The sequence below is a fragment of the Acinonyx jubatus genome, chromosome E1 (assembly GCF_027475565.1).
Source record: "Acinonyx jubatus isolate Ajub_Pintada_27869175 chromosome E1, VMU_Ajub_asm_v1.0, whole genome shotgun sequence".
In the NCBI taxonomy this organism is placed as follows: Eukaryota; Metazoa; Chordata; class Mammalia; order Carnivora; family Felidae; genus Acinonyx; species Acinonyx jubatus.
The window spans coordinates 7,699,831-7,724,957 of record NC_069397.1 but is presented as its reverse complement, the minus strand read 5'-3'; the positions used below and the strand labels follow the sequence as shown (position 1 = coordinate 7,724,957).

General features: G+C 44.5%; 1 protein-coding gene across 1 annotated transcript in view; it reads right to left on the bottom strand.

Annotated features, from left to right (window-relative positions):
- Nucleotides 1–25,127, bottom strand: part of LOC106983011 (protoheme IX farnesyltransferase, mitochondrial) — a 136,365-nt gene that overhangs the window by 79,373 nt on the left and 31,865 nt on the right. The window contains exon 4 of the mRNA XM_027047284.2: nt 23,692–23,816. Within this exon, the coding sequence (XP_026903085.1) occupies nt 23,692–23,816 (125 nt within the window). The remainder of the gene's footprint in view (nt 1–23,691; nt 23,817–25,127) is intronic.

Sequence of the window (25,127 nt, the reverse complement as noted above, 5' to 3'; positions counted from 1 at the left end):
ACAAACTCTGAAAAAGGTAGGCTGGCATGGATTCGTAAAGATCGCAAATCTGTATTTCGGTCTAACTGGTCCACAGTGACCTCTCTCCACTTCCATGGGTTGATGATGGCTGCTAGAGTACTTGGAAGGGTTTTGCAGCCTGACCTGTTCTAAGAGGGAAGGGGTCACAAAACGGAGGCTGGCGCCCAAGCTAACAGGTGCATTCGCATGACAATGGAGTCAAAGCTCAAAGTAATTGGACTTTTTTAAGAAGGAAGAGCCCCTCGCCTTCTTTCCCCCTCAAATTCAGTTCCTCTTATTATCACCATCGTTTCTGAGTTCATGTTGCCTACACTTCCGGAGGCTGTGGTGATCACACTCTAACTGGTCAACATGGCTCCAGGCTTTTGCTGTGTAAACGGCTCGCTATTTCCTACCGAATTAAAAAAATTTTTTTTAACCCTTATTTAGTTTTGAGAGACAGAGAACAAATCATGAGACAAATCTGAGCTGTCAGCACAGAGTCCGCAGACTCGGGGCTTGATCCCAAGAACCGTGAGATCATGAGCTGAGCCGGAGTCAGATGCTTAACCGACTGAGCCAGACAGGTGGCCCTCTACTGAATTAAATCTGAACTCTTAACCAGGCAATTCTGACCCTCAGCAACATGGCTCCAGTCTTATGGCCAATGACTTCCTTTCTGCAATCTGACATTCTGGGTCCTTCCATACCATACACATGCATCTCTGCGTGTGTGCCTTCCAGCTCCCCTGTTTTGGCTCAGGCTATTTCTTCTGACTGGAACCACCCTCTCATCTTCAAACTAGACGCACCCTCTCCTCTGGAAGCCTTGCCCAATTCGATCCACCATACAAGTCAGAGATCACCTTTCTTTCAGGATAGTCTATATCGCTTTATTTCTCTGATTTATTTCCTATGCTCAATTGCAGTTACCTGTGTATATGGCTCACACCCCACTGGGTTGTAAGAGTAGAAATAATGTTCTCTTTACCTGTCTCCAATGACAGCACACGATACAGGAAGATACTACCATTTCTGTCTCCCTGTTAGAGATGAAGAACTCAAAACACAGAAAGGTTAACTAATCTGCCCCATGTCACACACCTATTAACAGCCACCACTCGTACCTGTGTTCTTAACCATCGTGCTACTTAGCGTCTCTATCAGGACGCAGAGACTGCTGGAACTCGTGATTCTTTTCACTTTCATGTTGATTACTGGGCTGCTTAAAGCTTCAGTGGCTAAGCTGTAACCACTACAGCAATGATGCAGGGTATTAAGAGATGCATCCCTAACCATTAACCTTGCTTCTGGCTTAAGTTTTGCAAGTGATTATTATTTTTTCTTTCCCTTGTCACGGTTCTTAGAAAGTACCTGGGAGTAAATAGATAAAATTTTTTTTTAATGGACGTTTACTTCCTATTTACGCTAGAATTCGTATCATAAGGCACAAAATCAAAGGTGACGTGAGATACAAGTTGGCTGAGGCAGACACAAAATAAAAAGAGAGCTGGAAGATACGAACAAACCATGTTAAAAGTGTAATTGCAGAATTGAAATCGGCACTGGCGGCATGAGAGGGCAAAATCCACCACGAAGGAAATTCAGCCGGTCACGGGCAGAGCGAGTGTGACACATTTGGCACACTGCAGAAAGACAGACAGATGAAACTGTCCAGAGAAGACATTACTGGTATGGAAGACGGACAGTGGAAAAGGAAACATAACCAACGCCTGAACGGGAAGGGAAGACGGCGTGTTACAGAGATCTAGGTTCATCGTAACTTCTGTACTTCTTAGGATCTAAGCTTTAAAACGACAGAGCCATCCAGCTGGAGAGACTCAGCCTGGACAAGCCTGGGGACGCTGTATTCCGGAGGGCATGATTTTCACTCACCATTGTCGTGTGATGTGTCCCACCCTCTCCCCCTCCGTGTCACCTTTTTAAAATTTAATTATCATTATTGTGATTTTTGCTGCACACATCTGCCTTTATTGTGAACAGCAGGTGGGACAGTCCCAGCACTAGTAAAAAAAAAAAAAATTAATTTACAAAAGCAGGAATTCGGGGATGCCACCTGGCTGGTACCCTTGGGAGGGCCTGCGGGGGGGCCTGGGCACCTGTTATTCATTCACCTAGAAGGCTCCTCCTCCCGTTTGCCCGGTAAACTCACCTCACCTGTAGGAGCGCAGCTCTAACATCCTTTCTGTCCCTTTTACAAACTCAAATAGTACCAGGTACTTCTCGTTTACAGCCCTCACTAGAGCGTCTTATAATCTTCAAACAAAGCCTACAATTATGTCATTTCTGTCTGCCACCTACTCCCCACGAGGCATCAGGCCCACCGAGAGGAAGGATCACCGCTGTGAACCCCATTGCCTAGTGACTGGCAGTGCATAACAGACGCTCAGCTGAAGACAAAACAGTTGAACACGAGTGGGAGACGTGAGCCAGTTGCCTCCAAAAAGGCAAAAATTACAAACTTCTACAGAACCAGAGGCAGTGGGACCAGGAGACAAATCACTCCAGGGCAGAGGCACCGTGCGTAACATCAGAGTTAGGCGGGAGAAGCGGGTCTGTGTCGGGGCTGCGGCTTCATACACACGCTGACGCTCTGCACGAGGGCCAAGGCCACGGCCGAACACGCCTCTCTGACTTCAAGGGTGAACACACGGGAGAATCATGGCGGTGGGGGTGTCAAAGGTCCCAACAGAAAAAGTGGCAAACGGTACCGAGAAGCAGCAGAACGCGTGAGTTTGAAAACAATCTTGCTGGGGGAAAAGAAAAGTAAATTCTGGAGAGCACTGGCTTTTTACTCCCAATTCCACAAAAGAAGAGCGAAGGGAAGATATGACCATATATTTGTTGGGGGCGGGGGGAGGAAGCTTCCTGAGCGCAGACATGCAGAAAAAGAAAACGGCTGACAAATGAAATGATTTTAAAGAAACTAAAAATTTAAGAGCTAAGAAAACTTAGGAATGCACACTTCAAAAACAAGGACAGGCTCTAAATTTTAGCAACTGCATTTTACTAAAATAAAATACATAGTGTGAGCAAACAGGGCAGATTTAGCATATTTCTCTGATTCTTCTATGTTTCTCCCTGACGTTTTAACATTCCTGAATTCATCTTCAGACTGATTAGTGGCTCTGACGTTGTCTCGTGTTCTACGAGCACCTTCCTGTCCCCAAGTGTTAGCGAACGATCTCAAAATCTCAGAAATGCTTTTGGGTAACAAGACTAAACAGCGCAAAGATGTCTCCCTTCCTCAAATAATTTATAGGTACAATGGAGTTCTAATTACAGTCACATTTTTTTTTTTAAGACTTCAAAACAATGATTCATCTGAAACAATAAACTGATGAGAAGCACCACAAAAGTCTTGAAAAAGAAGCACACCATGGCAAGCCTTGCTTTCTCGGATATTAAAGTATGTTACAGCTACACTGAAGAGGGTGTGGTTCTAGAAACAGAAAAGATTAGTGAAACAGAAATCTATCTGGAGTATAAGAGTGGCATTTAAAAATAATCCTGGGGGGGCGCCTGGGTGGCTCAGTCGGTTGAGCATCAGACTTCGGCTCAGGTCGTGATCTCGTGGTACGTGGGTTCGAGCCCCGCGTCGGGCTCTGTGCTGACAGCTCGGAGCCTCCTTCGGATTCTGTGTCTCCCTCTCTCTCTGTTCCTCCCCCGCTCATGCTCTGTCTCTCTCTCTTCTTCAAAAATAAATAAAAACATTAAAAAAATAAATTAAAAAAAAATCCTAGGAGGATATGCTGACAATTTAAAACCAAAGCAACTAAATCGCCACCCGACAGCCTAATTTGGAAAAGAATCTACATGCTGATACAAGGTCTTTGCAATTATTCTTGTCAAGGAAAAAGCCATTATAAAATGACATATTGGAATATTTACGAATGTAAGGCTTGGGGCGCCTGGGTGGCTCAGTCGGTTAAGCGTCGGACTTCAGCTCAGGTCACGATCTCGCAGTCCGTGGGTTCGAGCCCTGCGTCGGGCTCTGGGCTGATGGCTCAGAGCCTGGAGCCTGCTTCCGATTCTGTACCTCCCTCTCTCTCTGCCCCTCCCCCCGTTCATGCTCTGTCTCTCTCTGTCTCAAAAATAAACGTTAAAAAAAAACAATTTAAAAAAAACAAACAAAAAAAAAACAAATGTAAGGCTTTAATATACAGGCTTGAACAACACAGTGGGCAGGGGCGCTAAACCCCAGCACGGCCCAAAATCCACCTTCAACCTCTGACTTCCCAGAAGCTTAGCTACCGATAGCCTGCCTGTTGTTGACCAGAAGCCTTCCCCATAACACAAACAGTCCATTAACATGCATTTTATATGTTATAGGTATTATGTACTATATTCTCATAATAAAGTCAGAGGAAAGAAAATGTTACTAAGAAAATCAGAAGGCAGAGGAAATACATTTCCAGTACTGTATGATATTTATTGAAAAAAACCCACGTGTAAGTGGACCCACACAGTTCAAACTCGTGTTCTTCAAGGGTCAACTGTATTCCAAAACAACATAAACAAAATCACGGTGCAATGCCAAGGACAGGCTAGGAAAAATATTTGCAACAAATTATATTAAACACCTCAAAAGCTCTTACATATCATTTTAAAAGAAAATATCTTCATGCTAACATGGACAAAAGATGGAACAATCATGGCAATTAAATAAGAAAATACAAATGACTAACAAATGCTTATGATTCGCGCATTATGAACACAAGACTGGTGGTGGGGACTGAGAGAACACTGGGGTCCAGGAAAGACCCCAAAGTCTCTAACCCGGGGAACCATCACATAGGATCGATTAACCGTGGTTCAGACAGTCAAGCAGAGCAGGTTTGAGGTAAAAAGATCAGAAGTTCGGTTTTAGAAGTTACGTTTCTGTTACCTTGCAGAAATCCAAGTGGAGCGATAGATCGGGTAGGCAGGATATAGGAAGAATCTGGGTTTCTCTAGCTCCCGTCCAAGTGTTTTGTCTGGTAAGAAAGTTTCTGATGAGGAAATGTATCTCTGGAAGATGCCCTCCCTGATAGCTCTTTGTTGTAATAACAGAGAACACATCACTCCCGATGATAACCTCCAAATCACTTTGGAATACCAATTAGTGAAAAAAGTTTTTAAAAACCTTCAAGTGATAAAGGAGATACAATTTATACACAGTTTCATTTAGTACCGTGTACAACCTACTTTGCTGTCACAGATAACTTCTACGCCCTCCTTCGCTGCGGGTTGAATTTATCTGCTCCCCTCGCACTACTCAATTTCAATTTAACTTGTTTTATTACAATCTCAATGTAATCCTTTCAAAAATGATGAATAAGTTTCTGGGAAAATTTGTACAAATAATAGGATTATCTTTCTCCGCACCACAATTATAAAATGTAATTTCGTTTTTAAATGATAGGTTCTTCACATGAAGCTGGAATGGGGAACAAAGTAACAATGTTTTTTAGGCTCCTTTAACCACCACTGAACTTGGGTTCTCATCTGCCGACTCATGTTCTCATTAATTTATTTGGCAGCCATTCACGAAGAGCCAGGGATTAAAATAAATAAAATATGGCCTTTTAGCCGAAGAGGGGCTCACAGGCCGGTTGAGCATTCAGATATGTAAAAACATAATGTGCTATTTAATAAATGGTCCAACAGAGAAATATACAAGGAGTTATGAGATCAGAAAAGAATATGTCAAAATCCAAAAAAGGTTAAGCTCGGTCTAACACACAAGTTTAAGGAAAACAAGTCCTGAACAAATATTGGTGTAGGTGACCTTACTGCAGAAGGTCAAATATAACCAATATGGGAATGTTTTTGTGCTACCACTTAGTGACCTAATAACCATACTTAAGAATATCCATTGTTGGGGTTTCCTATCTAACAACTAAGAATTATTTTTTTTTAAATTTTGTTTTTAATGTTTTATTTCTTTTTGAGACAGAGAGACACGGAGCGTGAGCAGGGGAGGGGCAGAGAGAGAGGGAGACACAGAAGCCGAAGCAGGCTCCAGGCTCCGAGCTGTCAGCACAGAGACCAACGCGGGGCCCGAACTCACAAACTGTGAGATCATGACCTGAGCCTAAGTCAGACGCTTAACCGACTGAGCCACCCAGGCGCCCCTAACAACTGAGAATTACATACGACTACAGTTCTTTCGCCCAATGACTGAGTTCCACAGTATTCCTCAAACACGCAAGAACTGGTCCTTCATTAAGCTAATTAAACACGGAGGCCATTACACTGAGGTGGTCCCAATATCTTAGCAGCTAGGACATAAGTAAACCAAATCCTATACCTACAATGAATGCCTCAGGGTTAAGAAATGAAAACCCAAGGACAACCAATCACAAACAGCTGACTTTTCCAAACATGGCGACCCTTAAGCTATGGCCAATCAAATACTTCCCCTGCTTTGTTTCCTTCCTCATCTTCTCAACACTCCCGATTTGGTGCTGCCCAATTCAAATCTAGTTTTGCTCCGATACAGTCTAAAAGACTTTTAAGATGCCTCAGCTTATCTTTTCACACCTCTTTTATGGAAGAGTACAATGTCAACGTCCCGGCTGGCAACGTGAGATACCCTGGGGCGAAATATCCAGAAGTATTTCTTTGATCAGTGAATTATTAAAAATGAATGCTGAATTCTTTACTATTACACTACCTTATACAGACATTTAGAAAGCAAATTAAGAATTCTACGGTCAATTACTATTTAGATTTCAGCCTGATGGAAGTGATAAAAGTAAGGATGAAAGCAAGTATGACAATGCAAACAAGGGTGACAGGTTTACATTGATTTGATGCTCTCTTCTTGCAAAAAGAGCAGTGAAATTAATTGGCTGTCTAATTCAAGTGATTTTTTTTGTTGTTAAAGTTCACGTGAATTTTTTAAAAACGATGCTTGGAAAAGAATAAAAATACTTAGAATATTGTACTTAATGTGTGTGTGTGGACATTCGTGGCGGGGGGGGGGGGGGAGGAGGCTAATGAGGGAAAGGAGGATTAAGCAATGTGCGTAACTGTTGAAATACTTAAGCCAAGAAATGTACTAATATGGAATGGCACCAAATGTAAATGAACTTTAGAATCTGGTCTCTTAATTTGACAGCTGTTTGACAACTGCAAAACGGAAAGCTGACCTCAGACAACTGCAAATAAATGAGAGACGATTAAGCCAAAGAATTTCGCATGGAATGATACAATATACATTGTAGTAACTCCTCACAGGGGAATAGATAAATGCAGGCTGGAATTTTTATTGTCTTTGAAGGTACTGATATTCAATGGACTTAAGTTTCACAAAGAGCTGTGTGTTACTCTATTACAATTAATGGCACTTTTCTGAAACATAACGCCATCGGTGGAGAAATGATTGTAAACACATTTGAAATTTCCAGGTGTTTCTTGAAGCAATTTTTATTTGACCTTCCTTGACTTTACCTTTTGGATGCTAAAGCAGTACCATACTCCCACCCCCTTTTTTAATTTAAAAATAATGAATTCTTCTACGGTATAGCTGGAGAAGCCACACATGTCCAAGAAAGCTAGCAGCTTAATCCACAAAGTACAATTCAGCAACCACGGCTTGATTCTAAGTGAACTGATGAGATCGTCTGTGCTTCACGCTTCTTGGCACGGTGAAAATAAGGAGAGAAAACTACATTTCACTATTTAGTCATTAAGAATTCTACTTTCAGGGGCGCCCGGGTGGCTCAGTCAGTTAAGCGTCTGACTTTAGCTCAGGTCATGATCTCGCGGTTCGCGGGTTCAGGCCCTGCGTCAGGCTCTGTGCTAACAGCTCAGAGCCTGGAGCCGGCTTTGGATTCTGTCTCCCTGGCTCTCTGCCCCTCCCCCACTTTCTCTCTCCCTCTCTCTCTCTGTCGAAAAGAAACATTAAAAAAAAAAAAGAATTTTATTTTCAGAAGGAAGATCTTTTTTTTTTTCTAGATGTTGGTCAATGATGATATACAAATTATATATCCCATTTCAGGGGCGCCTGGGCGGCTCAGTCAGTTAAGCGTCCGACTTCGGCTCAGGTCACGATCTCGCGGTCCGTGAGTTCGAGCCCAGCGTCGGGCTCTGGGCTGATGGCTCAGAGCCTGGAGCCTGCTTCTGATTCTGTGTCTCCCTCTCTCTCTGCCCCTCCCCCGTTCATGCTCTGTCTCTCTCTGTCTCAAAAATAAATAAATGTTAAAAAAATAAAAAATAAAAAAAAAATAAATTATAGATCCCATTTCAAAGGCTAGAACCAGTGTAGGGGGTGGGGAGGGGTGGTCCTCAAGGCAAATTCCACCCACTGGCAGATTTCATTTGGTTTGCACGGGATTTCAGAAAGACTGACCCAACAACAACGAATTGAGCCTACACTTAAAACTCAGGAAATTTCACATGAAAATCCAAGTGTCTAGCCTGTAATGAAAAACCGGAGGTTCTGGCAACACGGGGCCTGATTTTATCTAGGCCACTCATAGCAGCTGCTCCCCTGGGTCAGGACACTCACTCCCCAATTCATCAAGGCCACCACGCAGCCCTAAAACAGCAAGGAAAACATGTAAGGAAGGGACCCTAGAGCATCTGTCTCTGGAAATGGAAAAAGTCACTGAGGGTAACTAAGACACCCTCCTTGTGACCAGGGAATAGCTTTTTAAAAAAATCTCATTTCTAAGGCTTGCCTGTAATCACCTTCCAGCAAGGCTGTTTCCTAGGAGCACAATTACAGTCCTGGAAAGGAAGCAGCCTGAGGGGGGTGCGGGTGGGGGAGAGGCCTGGCTGGGTCTGGCCCCAGGGAACTCCCTCCCCAGCCCAGAAAGCACAGAACGAGCACAGAGGGCCACACTGGTCTCCCCCCAGGCATCAATCCACCCGCCTCTTCCTCTCGGAGAGGCGGCCCCTCGTGTGCCAGGCTGCAATGCCACCTCTATCTGAGTGTTGGACAGACGCCTGGTTCTCCCACCAAACGATAAGCAACACTCAGCACTCACTCACTCATTCATCCATGCACTGAGCTCCTACTGTGCGTCGGGCGATTTTCTAGGCACTGGGGGAAGAACAACGAATGAGGCCAGGTCTCTGTTCTCATGGTGCTGCCGTTCTAGTGAGGGAAACAGACAACAGACGGTAGGAATAGGCCAGAGGAGAGGGCTGGGGGTGCAGAGGGTGTCAGTGTGCCCACCTCTCAAAGGAGGGGAGGAAAGAGAGAAAGAGGGAGAGTGAAAGAGAGAGAGAGAGAGAGACAGACAGACAGAATCTGAAGCAGGCTCCAGGCCCTGAGCTGTCAGCACAGAGCCCGATGCGGGGCTCGAACCCACAAACTGTGAGCCCAAGTCAGATGCTTAGCCAACTGAGCCACCCAGGTGCCCGAAGCCTCTGCCCTTTATGAATGAGCAGGCAGAGGGCACAGGGCATGGCAAGACTGTGGGGCAGGAGAGTTCTCGACGGGCTGGGGAATGGGAAGGAAACAAGCCCAGCTTGTGTGCAGAGAGCGAGTGAGCCAGAGGGAGAAGAGCAGTGGTCGAGACCAGATCTCCCAGGAGCAAGGACGCAGCTTTTATTCCAGGCTGATCCATTCACACTCTGGTGCCGCAACATTCATTCCAGGATCCAAATATCCAGATATCTGTATTCTCCCATCACAGGAAACACCAAAAACGTCAACACCATTGCTGCTCCCTGGGTCCCCACCTCTCTACTGCCCTCAAGTCTGCATTGCCCACCCCCACCCCCCCCCAAAGCCCCGCACTCATTCATTCTCCTCGGTCAGCCAACCAGCAGCTTTACGGGGCCAGACCTCAATGATCTTGCTACTATCTCCGGCCCATGCCCAAATCCCCTGGGACCCCCGGATGGCTCTATTCAGCTCCCCTGGAATATACCAAAAGCACTGCAAGCCCACAACCCACCCCCCCAAATCCAAGCTGAATTATCTCCTTGCCAAGACACTCCTCCTTCCAGATTCCCCACCTTAGGATGGCAGGCCACCATGTCAGAAATCGACAAGGTATTTTAGACTCCTGTCTTTTCCTCACGAGGCCATCCGATTAAGGACCGGCCTGGGCCCTTTCCACTCTGCACCCTTCCCGAGGATGCCCCTCTGGCTCTCATGATCTTAACTACGCTTTGTTATCTGAATCGGTCTGTCCCTAAGCTTTGGTTCACAGAATGGCTAAGTCAACTTTTATAGAAAGCCACCTCCCCACCTCCCTTCTTCATTCAGTAAATGTTTATTAATAAATAGTGGTGATAATTAACATTAATCGCATGCCCACCAAGTACCCAGGCCCTTCTCTAAGAACTAAATACATCATTTCATTTTCTCAATAGCTTCCTCTGTCAGGACAGAGTAAGTCAACTGCCCAAAGTCACAGGGCTAATAAGTGGCAGAGATGGAACCTGTACCCAGGCCGTCTGACCACTGAGCCTGTCCTCGACCATCGGTCCCTACTGGCCTCTGAGCAGCTCTCTTGTGCCAGGCCCTGATTTGTGGATAAACAAACGGGGTCCCTGCCCTCGCCGAACTTACACAATCACCGGAATGTCCACTTAAAACCCTGCAAGGCCCTGTGAAGGAAAGCTGCGTGGTGTGGCCTACGAGGAGGAGCTGACCAGGTCGGGGGTTCAGGAATTCTGACCTGATATGGCTGCCAATGTCTGGTTTTACTTTCCACATAGTACTGTCCCTGCCTGATCCTTTCTCATTAATATATTCACTGCCCATCTCTTGTTGTTCTACATAAAACACAACGAGAGAAGTGATCTACCTGCATGCCCAGCACAGTGCCTGGCACATACCAGGTGCTCAGGAAATGTTTCTTGACCGCGTGACATTTTAGCTGAGATCCAGCTGAGACCCTGTGATCTAAGGCGTGGGCAGTGGAAGGAGACGCTGCAGAAGAAATGGGCCGTGCAGGGTGTGTAGGTCAAAGTTAGGATTTTCTTCTCTATCCTTAGAGTAACAGAAAGCCATTAGTTGTCCTAGGGCCTTATTAACACCTAACAGTGGTTGCCCAATCCCTATAGAGGAAGTCTGGATACTTAGCAAGACAGGCAAGTCCCAGCCAACTTCTTGAGCCAAATCTCTCATAGAATCCTCCCCACCCTGGGCCTTATGCGTCTGCTGCACGGTAAGGTGTGCAGGTGTCCAAACGGTCTCCTATGCAGAAAATTTCCCACCTCTTGTGTCTTTACTCGTGATGTTCTGTCGGCCTGGAAAGTTCCTCTCATACACGTCTACCTGGTAAACACCCACCCGAACTCCTGAGACTCCGGGCGCTTCTGGGTGAAGCCTTCCTGACCTCCACAGGTAGAAATGACCCCTCCCCACACCTTTTTACTGAAGGCACTGCCTATTTCTACCACAATACCGACATATTTAATTGCTTTATTGTACTTAACCTAGGTCTGTCTTCTTCCGCCAGACCGGCAGCCACTTCAGAGCAGGGATAACACTTTTTATCACCAGTAAAAGTAAGCAATAAATACGTGAGGATCCTTTCTGAAGATAACTTTCAAGAAAAGCCCACCATGTAGCATTAGCACTTTCTGCTACTTTTAATGGTATCATGCTTTCTGGTCCCAGCCGAATCGAAATTTCCTTCCAACAGGCAGGTAAATGCTGAGGGGATTTCAACGGCCTCCCTGACTCAATAATTTTAACCTGAACTGCACAGAATAAACAAAATTCTGTGCAAGCGAGAACTCGTCCAGTCACGTTTTCCCGTCTGTCAAAAGCAGTAAAAAGAAAGCAAAATCTTAAAGCCTGAATGTTCACCGAGTATTTGTGAAAGGGTCATTTTTTAATAGAACCTCACTTCACTTACGCCCGAGGTATCTGGGATGGCTGACTACCTATCTGTTGAAAAGCTTACAAACCGTCACTCTTCTTGTGAGAAAACACGTCCGACTTGGAATCAGGGGCTACCTAGTTGTCCAAGGGTAACCGCACGCCTACTTAAATGAAGCTATTTATTTACTCAGCCACTCACTCAAGAGTAAGTGAGAATCACGGAGGGGATCCAGGCTCAGGATACACCATCCTTTACTAATACCCCAATTTTCAGATCCCTGAATATTTTTATAAGAACTAAGAATCTGGTCTTAAGATATTTTTATATTTAGTCCCCATGATGTTAAATTGGGAGAGGACAGCCGTAACTTTAGGGGACGGATCTTCATGCACGTAGCTTCAGTGAGCTGTCCGTGGAGACTGCACATGGCCCTGGTAAATCCTCCTAAAGTTCACCTAATGACAGCAGTATGAGCAAGGCATTCCCTAGATCATCAGGCATACTTTCGCTAAAAGCAATACCAGATTAATTCTACTCAGATACATTAGTGAAAAGGTTAGGATGTTATACTGGATTTTTATTTCAGTGGTAGTCTTCCTTCTTAGAAGCTGGCAGGTGAATCTCTTCTGGGGCCAAAGGAACTTCAGTTGGAATAAAAGCTAAACCTGCATTATTATCTCAGCATTTTAAGGTTACACTGTATATAGTTTAAGGCCTAAGGACACTCTAGATTACAAGTATACATAAATCTTATTAACTACCAAATTTTCTCTTTTGTTTCATCCTATCTCTACATTCCATCATTCAGATCCTTTAGAATTTCTTTGTTCCCTCTGTGATCACTGCTTCCGGAAGAAATCTGGCATAGGATCTGAAGGAAATGCCAGAGCGAAATTTTCCTTAAGATTAATCACACAGGTAAGTAATTTCCTCTTCTTGCCAAATAATATTTTCTGAAACTTTTTAGAAAATCAGTAAGACAGAAGTGGGTGGTCATGAAAATGTGAATTTTAGGATTTACTTAATCACTTACACATAACTTTCAAAGGTCTAATCGCTTGCCCGAAGCAGTCTGGGGCTCCGTTACTAGCTGGAAAGAGCAGGAATTCTCCAAAGCTGGTCTGGGTTAAGGAGCATGAGTAGCAGTCTGCCCCACTGCCCATCCCAGAGACCCTGGTTCCTATTCCCGCTCTTTTCCAGTGTCTGGGGGCACAGCAGGGAATTCAGAATCATCAAATGACTCGAATTTTAAAGTATAAATATCAAGGCATCAAGATTTTTCATGTATTAAATCTTAAAAGCAGTTTGTTTTGAAGGCTAAAGGAGTGAGTATGAGATGAGGCAATGAACAGTCTCCCAGGGACTGGCCACACAGTCGGTTTCTAATACGTGTCATCAGCCCTCAGTCAGCCGGGAGTGCCCCTAACCAGAACAGAGAAGGGGAGCCTGCCGTTCCCAGCAGAAAACGGACAGGCTCATGGGATTCAGAAGAACAAACTATCGGGAAAGCCAAACATAACTGAAGACTTAAGAAGGAAGGAAGGAAGGAAGGAAGGAAGGAAGGAAGGAAAGAAGGACAGACAATAGGGGCGAGGGAAGGAGGGAGGAAGGAAGGAAGGGAGGAGGGAAGGAGGGAGGGAGGGAAGAAGGGAGGGAGGAAGGAAGGGAGGATAGAAGGAAGGGAGGATGGAAGGAAGGGAGGATAGAAGGAAGGGGGGAGGGAGGGAGGGAGGGAGGATAGAAGGAAGGGAGGATGGAAGGAAGGGAGGATAGAAAGAAGGGAGGAGGGAAGGAGGGAGGGAGGAAGGAAGGAAGGGAGGAGGGAGGGAGGGAAGAAGGAAGGGAGGAGGGAGGGAGGGAGGGAGGGAGGAAGGAGGAAGGGAGGGAGGGAGGGAGGAAGGAAAGGAGGAAGGAAGGAAGGAAGAAGGGAGGGAGGAAGGAATCACTTGGGAAGAAACTCGATTTGATTTCACCTTGGAACGACATGGAGACATCCAGGAAAGGGACAAGCCTCTGAGTTCCCCCAAATCAGGTTTAATCACAATACGTACCCACAGACACTAGCCAAGAATCATTCCTCCAAAAATCCAAATTGGTATTATTTCCATTACTTCCATTAAAGTCTCAGTTAAACATCTGTTTGTTCGATTTATGAATCTTTTTTTTTTTTTTTACCAGTATTTCTTAGATTTACCAGAACTGCCTAGACAATTCCATAATAATCTACGGAATGGTAGAGAGCCACTAATGTCTGCTGAACTAAGTGACCACACAATTCAAATATGAAGAACTCAAATACAGGTAAATACACACTTGAAATAAATGCACGTACACACACACACACACACACACACACGCACACACACACACACTACAGTTTGCAAGCATAGCCCAAGTCTCTTAGTACACTGAGGAAAAGAACCACATTTTCCCGTCCCATTCTCTATGTGGAGACCCTCACTGGAGACGGCCGACAGACAATCCGATTCTCAAAGTGTGGAGGATATGGGGCTGAAAACAGACCACAAGTTAATATTATTAACAGTAACAACAGCTAGTGTTAATTGAGCGCTTAGCTTTCAAAGGGCAAAGTGCTTTAGGTCCTGCGCTCTCATCAGAGATGGCTGTTACCATGCCCGTGCCAGCGACGACACCCTTCTCTGGTACTTAGTGGCAAGGATGTCAGCAGTTAGCTTGGTAGAAAGCAGACTCCTATTGACGGGAATGACCCTATTCCAAAGTGGTGGCTGGACCAGGACGTGTTGATTGAGACGAAACAGCAGCGAACCTGGGGTCCACGGGGTCTGCTGGACCATTTTTCAGATGTGTGACCAGTGGCATTGCTAAGCTTCATTTTTCTCCTTCTACAACACGGGAAAAACGTCATCTCACGGAGATGGTGTAAGAAGCAAAATAAATAAATTGAATGAATTAATTAAATAGTGACCAGTTCGTGAGGCATGTGAATGACAAAATACTAGCTACGTACACATGTTCAAATTATCATCATCTCTGCATTTGCTGCAAAACTTCAGGTGGAGTGATTCTGGTTATGAATACCAATGCCAAACTCACTCTACTCAGATGGATCGTTCCAGAGAGGGGACTCAAATGTAATTTAGGAACTATTTGGGGTTATATAAATTCAGGAAAAGAGACTCTGCATTTAAAATGTGTTTTCTTTTTCTGACATTGTTCCGTGATGCTCATCATTTGCCTTATATAAAAAACATATTTAGCTGGAGACCCTTTCCCACATGCTATTCAAAGACTCCCGGCAAATCTGACCTAGTGCGGTAGCTAATCTGAATCATCTGAATAAGCCACAAGTATGGGCTTCAGAGGCCACTGAATGAATGCGAGTTGCCCACCGGTTAAAACATCAAAGTCAAACAAATCACAATATTCAGAGGAGAAGCGTATTTCTCGTATTGATTTTTCTTACACACATGATGTTCTATGAATCACATCCCTGGTGTTTGCTAACATCAGTCTTATTCTCCTAGAACACAACACCACGTTTAACAACCACTTTTGTTCAACACGGCAGACGAAAGCCAATTCCTATCGCTCCAGGCAGACTGCATAGTCAAAACAAAAGAAACATCACAGAAAGGGAAAATGGAGGAAGACGCATTAGATATTAATCTCATATTCGCTGGGAAAACAGAAAAATCTTTATCTGCTTCTCCTTTCAGAGTTGAAAGGGCTGTGAGCTTTCTGCTGCCCTACCCACCCTATAATTCCGAGCTTTTTATCCAAAGCTCTTCCTTTTTACCTTATTTCAGCCATGAAAAGTCTCTCGGGCACTGTCAGTATGAAACAAAATACACCTCTCTTCTTGACCTTGCTTCATTCACACCTCTTGATCTCTTTCATTTCCTTTCATAAAAATTCTTCAACACTCACAGATACCCTCAATCCTAAAGATAACATACCCTTATCAGCTTTCCTTTCTAATTATAACCTATCGCTCAGATCTGAAAGCCTACTTATGTTTTCTGCCTTTCTTGTAATTTTCTCCAAAATAAAGTCTCCGAGAACATCAGTGGTTCTTAGAGCTGAGTCTAGGTTATGAATTCATTTTGATCTTTCAAAACAGCCAATTTCTTTCTTTCCTTTCTTTTCTTTTCTTTTTTTTTTTTTTTTTTGGAAATCCTATGAACCCAGACTTAAACAGATGAGCTAAAGTAAAATGCTCAGAACATTCCTTGCATGTAGCAAGGGCGGAATAAGCATTAGCTGCGATTATTGTTCTTATTAACACTTCTTGCTACTTGCCCCTACTCCCCCCAAAAATATTTCTTTATTCCCAACACGACTTCCTGAGGAATTTCGCCCTACCGGCCCGCTATATGCTTGTGGGAAGATATGCTAGATGTACGTAAGAAGTAGGTCATAACCGCTGGGTCTCAAGGACGTGAGAGTTCTCGAAGGAAGAGACACAGATGAATACCACAGGTGCCGTAACCATAGCTGGAAAGTGATACCTCGAGGGGTGCCTGGGTGGCTCGGTCAGTTAAGCGTCTGACGTCGGCTCAGGTCATGATCTCGTGGTTTATGAGTTCGAGCCCCGCATCAGGCTCTGCGCTGAAATCTCGGAGCCTGGAGCCTGCTTCCGATTCTGTGTCTCCCCTTCTCTCTGCCCCTCCCATGCTCATGCTCTGTCTCTGTTTCTCAATAATTAATAAATGTTAAAAAAAAAAAAAAAAAAACTTACACAGAAAGTGATACCCTGGGAGTATTGTCACGGGGAAGAAGACACACTGAGTTTCCCCAGAGAGGAGAACTATGACCCATAAGTTCAAGTTATGGAAGGCAGACTTTGACTCAACATGAGGAAGACATTTCTCATCACTGGCTGTCGACCTATGGAACTAGCTGCCTTGGAAACTGGCGACAAGCGTGGTAATCGGTATCTGCCGGGGATACTGTAAAAATGAAGGCGGTCCAAGACAAAAGAAATCACCGACATACTGGAACAATTTGCTAACAGAGTCATAATGGAGGAGAAGGCTCTTCAAGCTGTTTTCTGTGCATGCACGCAACACCACAATTCGGCCCGCCAGCAGATCGTACCCGTAACTACAGAAAGGATGGAGGTGAGGCAAGCCAGATGACCTGGGCTGCAGTGAGGAAACCCGTGCTTGTCCAATGAGTACATGCGTGAATAGAAAAGCCAGAACCCAAGGCCAGATCTTTTGGTGCAAAGGCACTTCCACCACATCTCGTTTACGGGGAAAGACTGAAGGTGCAGGTGGACTGTGAACAGAGCCCCTAGAGTTTCCTGTCCAAACCGGGAACACTGGAGGGTGAGAAAGAGGCATAACTGAGAACTACGGCGGGAACACAAACACAAACCAGGACACGTGACCACCCCAGCTATCAGTGGGTGGTTAGGCAGGAAGAAATGCGAGCCACGGAATGCCTGGGGCAGAAATTAGAGCCCCGATCTTGGGTAAAGATCTAAGAGCGAAATCAGGAATAGAACTCGTTAAAGCAGTGGTTCCCAATCAGGGGTGATTTGGGTCCCCAGGGAACCTTTGGCAATGTCTGAAGACATATGCAGTCGTCACGCCTACGGGGTGTGGCCCCAAAGCAGCCGGTGGGTAAAGACCAGGGATGCTGGGGGACACCCTACACAGAACGGGACAGCCCCTCACGCAATGTCGTCCGCCCCACGCTGTCAGGAGGGCCAAAGCTGAGAAACCCTATAATGAAAATTAAAAGATCTGCCTGCACAGATATATGAAACATCTGTACTTCAAAAGAAAACAGCAGAAAGTATCCAAACCTTAAACATGACAAAGAGCTAATATTGAGCAATCCAACCTTCACACATCAAAACTTCCTGGCAAACACAAACGGCCAACGTTAAAAAACGCTTCCCAAAACCAAAAAACAACTCCACCTCCTAAGTAATCAAAATAACTTGAATTAAAAGGACACACCTAATGTTACCTACAAAGCTGGCACAGGCTTTTTTCTTTCTATTTTATTTTTTTAATGTTTATTATTATTTTTTTGAGACAGAGAGAGAGCACGTACGCACGAGCAAGCGGGGGAGGGGCAGAGAGAGAGAGGGAGACACAGAATCTGAAGCAGAGTCCAGGCTCTGAGCTGTCAGCACAGAGGCCGATGCAGGGCTCGAGCCCATGTACTGTGAGATCATGACCTGAGTCAAAGTCGGACACTCAACCCACCTAGCCACCCAGGTGCCCCAAATTCCCATTGTTATTTATGGTGTCGGTGAGCTTCCCAGAGTACAGTGTTTTCTAAATAACGTGGGAAGTATTTTAGTTTTAGTGTTGCTACACAGTCTCATAAAATTCAAACAAAGGAATGTGAGAACATTTTCATTAGTGCATTTCATTAGTGTAAGCAGAGCAAAGAGCACTAGGCCACAAAGCTTTAACGGAGTTCTGGAATAGCAGGTAGATAAAGAAATAGTTGTTGGTGAAAAGCAAGAATTTACTGGGTTTTTTGGGGAGCTGGTGTTCAACTTAAAGAACGCATATGTGTGGTTGGTATGTATAAAAGTTTTCAACTTCTAATAGAGTTCTGTGGGAGAAAAAAAATTTCTTTCTGTCCGGATTTATAAAAGGATTCAAATAACATCTCATATTTTTTAAATCCTTCTTTTAGCTGTTATTAATTTAGTTCTGAGTGTTTCTTCTTTGTACCCGACTTCTGTGATCTCTCTGTGATCGGAAAATACGGCTTTGGAAAACCAATTCCTACATTTGTTGTAGGGAGAGAAAATGAGCTTCAGCTTCTGATTTATGAAGTAGTGACTAGTGCATAAAGATATATATACATATACATATATATATATATATATATATGAAACCACTAACATTAAAATGTACGAAGGAATTACACCCACGTTTTGTAAAACATACGCATGCTTCATCTGAAACCATAGCCAGGCCTTAAAGCGAGTATGCCTTCAAAGGATGAAAGCTATCCGTAAAATTTAGCAACTGAACGATAAAATGTGACGGATGGCTTCGACTGATCGCATCTTGAGAAACAAGCGACCTCAGAAGTGCAAAAGCTGAATAAATTCAAGAGGAAAGAATTAAGAAATTGAAAAAGATAAGAACTGTCAGGAAACTGTCAGTGTGATTGAGTGTTTGACATAGTAGAGATTGGTATAATAAAATGCATTTGGGGTTATTTCACTTCTGTTACAAAGAGATGATATTTTTTTAATGGAGGAGAACACTGAATGTCGGCAGGTACGTTGCTACAGGGTACGCTTTCCTGGTACCCTGCCGTCCCTCCTGATGGATGTGCCCCCACTCTCTCGACCGCTTCTTCACTGTTGCAGCTTTTTGTTTCCGTAGCTGCACTGCACACGTCTCTAACTGTTCTTATTTTTATGTATTTACTTATCTTAAGTTGGTTTATTCTGAGAGAGAGACAGAGCATGGGAGATGTGGAGGGGAAGAGAGACGGGGAGGGAGATAAATCATCAAGCAGGCTCCGCACCATCAGCGTGGAGTCCGATGCGGGGCTCGAAGCCGTGAACCATGAGATCATGACCTGAGCCGAAACCAAGAGTCAGACACTCAACTGACCACGGCACCCAGGTGCCCTGTCTCTAATTGTTTTTAAAGGGGATGTCCTTCATGAGATCAGGGCTACCAGCCAAAACATGAATGAGACGGGTTTAAGTTGGAATGTATTTGGTCTAATTGCTGACATCTGTACAGTGTTGCAGAGCTTACAAAGCACGTTGACATAAATTATTATTATTATTATTATTATTTTTTTAACTTTATTTACAAACTCTGTCAGTGCAGAGCCTGATGCGGGGCTTGAACCCACGGAACTGTGAGATCATGACCTGAGCTGAAACCAGGAGTCAGATGCCTAACAGACTGAGCCACTGAGGTGCCCCTACATAAATTTTTGTTTTTTTATTTTTTTTTAATGTTTATTTATTTTTGAGAGAGAGAGAAAAACAAAGTATGAGCGTGGGAGGGGCAGCACAGAGCCCAACGCGGGGCTTGAACTCATTGACCGAAATCTCGTGACCTGAGCCAAAGTCGGATGCTTAACCGACTGAGCCACCAGGCGCCCCATAAGTTATTATTTGAACCTTACTACCCTACAAGGTAGGGGGCATTAGTGCCATTTCTATTTGTAAAACATTCTGTTTCATCACTGAATTATTCTTTGTAAAAGCAGCATCTTAAAAAAAATGTGTCATGCAAATAATGTTTCCATTGCAGATCAGTGAGAAAACAGAAATAAGCAAAAACAACGGTAACATTTTTTATTTTACGTTTCCCTGGTGCCAGGCACTGCTCTGTGCTTTAGACTTACAGCAGAGAATAAATGGAAACTTCCAGCTTTGTGGTGCTTATATATCCCGCCTCGCAAGCAGACTCACTGGTTAACATTTTGATTTGTATTATCATAGACTTTTTTTTTTTTACACACACAATCTTCACATCCTTATTAACTTCACGCAGAAATGATTTACGTGTATAATACAACTTGCCTCTATATATTTTCTCCTTTAAGTAGTATACCATGAACATTTCCCACCTCAGTATTTGCTGATAACATGATTGTTTATGGATATACTGTGATTTCTTTAATCGGTTTTTCCTTAGCTGACGTTTTAGGAATTTCTAGTCTTTGGACCATGTAGATATGCTGAGATGAAATTCTTGCAGCTGAAATCTTTGAACACGTCCTTAACTATTTCTTTAGATAGATTACTAAAACTGTGCGTTAAAAGATATGTAGTTTTTAAAATTAAAAAGGTAAAATCCAAGAAGGTATGTGTTTTAAGTACAGGGAAATTTCTTCCCAGGAGGTCTTTTGTGTGTTTGCTTTAAATCAGCTTGTTATGCTTCTCGTTGGCACCATGTGAAGTGCTCATCACCATCACTGCGTATTAGAAAGTCAGAGAGTAGAGGGGCGCCTGAGTGGCTTAGCTGGTTGAGCGCCCGACTTCAGCTCAGGTCATGATCTCGCAGTCTGTGAGATCTCACAGCCCGCGTCGGGCTCTGTGCAGACAGCTCGGAGCCTGGAGCCTGCTTCCGATTCTGTGTCTCCCTCTCTCTCTGCCCCTCCCCGGCTCATGCTCTGTCTCTCTCTGTCAAAAATAAATAAACATTAAAAAAAAAAAATTTCACGAAAGCCAGAGAGTAGAAAAGTGGTTACCAGGAGTGTCTGGGTGGCTCAGTCGGTTAAGCGTTCAACTTCGGCTCAGGTCATGATCTCACTGGTCATGAGTTCGAGCCCCTCATCGGGCTCTGTGCTTACAGCTTGGAGCCTGGAGCCTGGAGCCTGCTTGGGATTCTGTGTCTCCCTCTCTCTCTGCTCCTCAGCAACTCACGCGATCTCTCTTTCTCTCTCTCAAAAATAAATAGTACAAAAAAAAAAACAAAAAACACAAAAAACAACCCACAATGTAATTCAACAATTCAAAATCATTAAGATTTTTAAGTATTGTGATGTTTCCAAATGAAACTTCAGTCCAAGAAAAGGGGAAGAAGGCAATATGAGGAATGTAAGATGAAACTATTCTGTGCCCAATAAGCATGGATTAAGGGCCTACATTACGCACAGCACTGAAGAACCCTGGGGGGGGTGGGTGGGGGGGATCAGCAACCGTGGAGGAAGATGTGGGAGTGTTCCAGAGGAAGAGCAGGAAAGCTGCCTCAGTGAACATCAACGGGACTAGAAAGCCAGCCTCGGAACGGAAGAGGGAGACGCGGCGATTTGTCAGACGCAGAGAGAATCCCCCTCATAGAGTATGGCTCTTCTCAGTAGTTTGGAATTGACAGAATCTAACTCACTTCCCTACAGACGACAAAACAAAGCAGCCATCTGAACTCATTTAAACTTTTAAAATTTCTAAAACTTTGGTTTCCGTTCAGTTTCTGGAAATTTCTGCCTAAATGTAAAAAAAAAAAAAAAAAAAAAAATTCTCCGCCCCCCCCCCCCCCCCCCCCGGGTATTTTCTTGCTACAATCGACAGGCTTTTTTTTCCATAATAAATTCTTGAACCACCTTTGTTTTCGGGTGGGGGACAGGAGGACTGGGGCAGCTCAAACTCAAGGCAACTCTATTATTTCTTATACTATTTTGGGATTTTGGAATCATTTGATGCCTATCAGATAGTTGCCGATGATCTTCTGAGTGTCTACACTTTCATTTTAAATTTTATTTAAAAAGGAGACAGTGGCTGGTATCTCGAGGATACGTGTAGGTCTTCAATTGAAAAAAGGAGCCTGAAAACTGGGATGTGTGTTCCCTCCTGGCTTAATCTTATGACCTAGATTTGTAACTAAACAGAAGTAATAATTTAAGAAATATTTTGCAATACAGACCCAAAATAGCAACACAAATCCATTTTGCTTAAAGTGCTTTCTATTCAAAATTTCATTAGAAACATTTCGTGGTGAAACCATGATTATTTTGCCAGCCAGACAGCGAGGGCAGGGAGCAGAAGGGAAGAATAATCTGGAAGAGCTGGGCCGTGGTCTGCAGGATGGGATGAGACTTTTGGAAAAGGAGCAGGATTATTTGGACCTCCCTCCCCATGAGACTGTTTCTACATGAAAAATTGTAACAAAAAAATAAATAAATAAACTGTATTTGAAAGAGACTGATCCCTCCCCAGACAGCTGGTAACACGTTGTAAAAGCCTAATGATACGAGGCATTATCAAATTAAAATTCCCATATTTTGCAGGATGCCGATTTATACATCCACTCAGCCACGCTGTTTTTCTACTGGTAACTTGAATTCCTGTTTTAAAACTGTGCCAACTCCCCTTGGGTGTTCTGGTGATGAAAACAACTTTCCTTAAATTTCAGCCAAGACTTTTTCACTCTTGGTATTGGATGAAAAATATGCGTGCTGGGGCACACACTGCAATGACCAGGCGTGCGGCAGGGCGGGGGGGGGGGGGGGGGGAGGGGGGGGGGAGAAGAGAACTATTCTGATATTTAAAATAATAGGGGGACAAAAGGATGCATTAAAAATAATATGCTAATTATTTTTTAAAATATATTCTGATTCTACACACCAAGTTTACCGAATACTGAATTACCATTTGTTTTTTGTTTTTGTTTTTTTTTTTTAAAGCTGGATATGCTTGTTTAAAATATAAAACCCCGGGGCGCCTGGGTGGCTCAGTCGGTTAAGCATTCAACTCTTGGTTTCGGCTCAGGTCATGATCTGTTGCATGAGTTCAAGCTCCGCATCAGGCTTGGTGGTGACAGTGTGGAGCCTGCTGGGGATTCTTTCTTTCTTTTCTTTCTTTCCTTTTTTTTCTTTCTTTTCTTTCTTTTCTTTCTTCCTTTCTTCCTTCCTTCCTCCCTCCCTCCCTTCCTTCCTTCCTTTCTTTCTCTCTCTCTCTCACTCTCTCTCCCTCCCTCCCTCTCTCTCTGCCCCTGCCCCACTTGCTCTGTCTCAGTCTCTCTCAAAATAAATAGGTAAACTTCAAAAAATAAATAAAATAAAATATAAAATACAATGTTGTGTATGTAAACAAATGCAGACAAATCAAACCAAAGAAAGAAGAACACATACAACGATAAGCTCGGGGGAAGGTGCCTGAAATGCAGGAGAGCAGAAAGCCGAGCAAACAGCTCGAAACCCGTTCCAACCCAAGGGCGCCTGGCCGTTTGAAGCCGATACATGGCTGCTCTCTCACCCGAAACACCTGAAAACCGTTCACCGCAGAAGAGACAGACGGGCTGTGTCACCCACAGACCTCCACAGGATACGTGGTGTCACAAGCTCCCGGGACCTCTCCATCTCTATACATGGTCTTGAAGTCATTTATAAACGCGTGACAATACCACCGTCTGGGAGAAAGTCACATCACCATAATCGCGCTGAAAAGTGACCGACTGACCTGATTGATGGAGTTGGCCGCACAGGATGCAAGGCCCGTTCCCACAAAAGTAAGCAGGAAACACGGCAGGTCAAAAGGTCCCGGGGCCAGCGCAAATCCAGCCGAGGTGGTGCTGACGACGAGAGCTGCAATACAGAAACAGAGCAGACTCATCACCGATGCAGACTCGGGACTTAACGTCAAAGCCCAAAAACAAGCCCTCTTCCACACACACCAATCCATTTCATCAGCGACACCAACTGTGGACGAATCCTCTCTCATTAAAAAAATTAAAATTTTTTTCTGATTATAAACATTATATACATTCATTAGTAGAAAAATGCTAATTTTCCTTTAAGTCCATTATACTCAAGAGTAAAAAAAAAAAAAAAAAAATCAACGTTCACGTCTTCATCCAACAAACCCTTACTGAATACCTAATTCCCGACCAGCACCTGGCTGCGTGCCAGGCCGAGTACAGGATGAAGGTACGTAAGGTCTCGTTCCTGCTGTCGGGGACTTTACTGGGCAGGGAGGTGACAGACACACGTCAGTAACTCTAACACATATAAAAGGAGTCCCAAATCCGGGACAAGCTCCAGACAACCTGAGCAGATGAGAGAGCAACCTGAGAAGATGGTCTGGGGCTCAGAATCAGGCTAGAGGAGGACCAGAGGGAGGTGACAGTCCTACAGCCCCCAGGGGGAGCCGAGGGGAGGGGCGAGGTGCAAAGCCGTGTCACGCAAGCATCTGCTAAGGCTGCTCCTTTCGTTAGGACCTGGTCCTTCCTTCCTGGGGGTTTACAGAAGCTGGCAGGGCCAGAGAGTGTCTAGGACTGGGACTGATACGGGGCTGCAGAAGTTCACTGGAAAAAGGATCACCAATGGTGGACTGGTGGGAGAAGACTTCGACAAGACGGCATCCAAGCTGGACCTTCAGGACGGGAGGTAGGACACGGTGCAGAGTGGGAGGGTGGGAGACATCACAGGCGGTTGGGTAGTTCCGAGAGCAGGCACAAGGGCAAGAGAGACCAATGTCGAGCGTCTCTAGTAATCGGACACCATCTGCCTGGATTTCGAACCAAACATCTGGGGAGCACCGTTGAGTCTCACCCTGCCCCACATCGCAGCTGCAGAGAGGTACTGTCTGTTAAACCCACCTCTACTGCCAACGTCAAGCCCGCTGATTCATAACCAGGGTGGCTCTGCCCCCAGGGGACATCTGGTAATATCTGGAGACATATTTGGTTGTCACACTGGAGGTGGGAGGATAACGCTGTCCTCCAGTGGGTGGAGGCCAGAGATGCCTCTAAACACCTTATGGCGCAGAGAGCAGCCCCCCGCCCCCAAACCAAAGAATTTTCTGGCCCCAAATGTCAACAGTGCTGAGGTTAAGAAACATGTAATCTAGTCTGAGCTACTATCTTGTGTGGACAAGTGCAAGAACCTGTCCCCTAC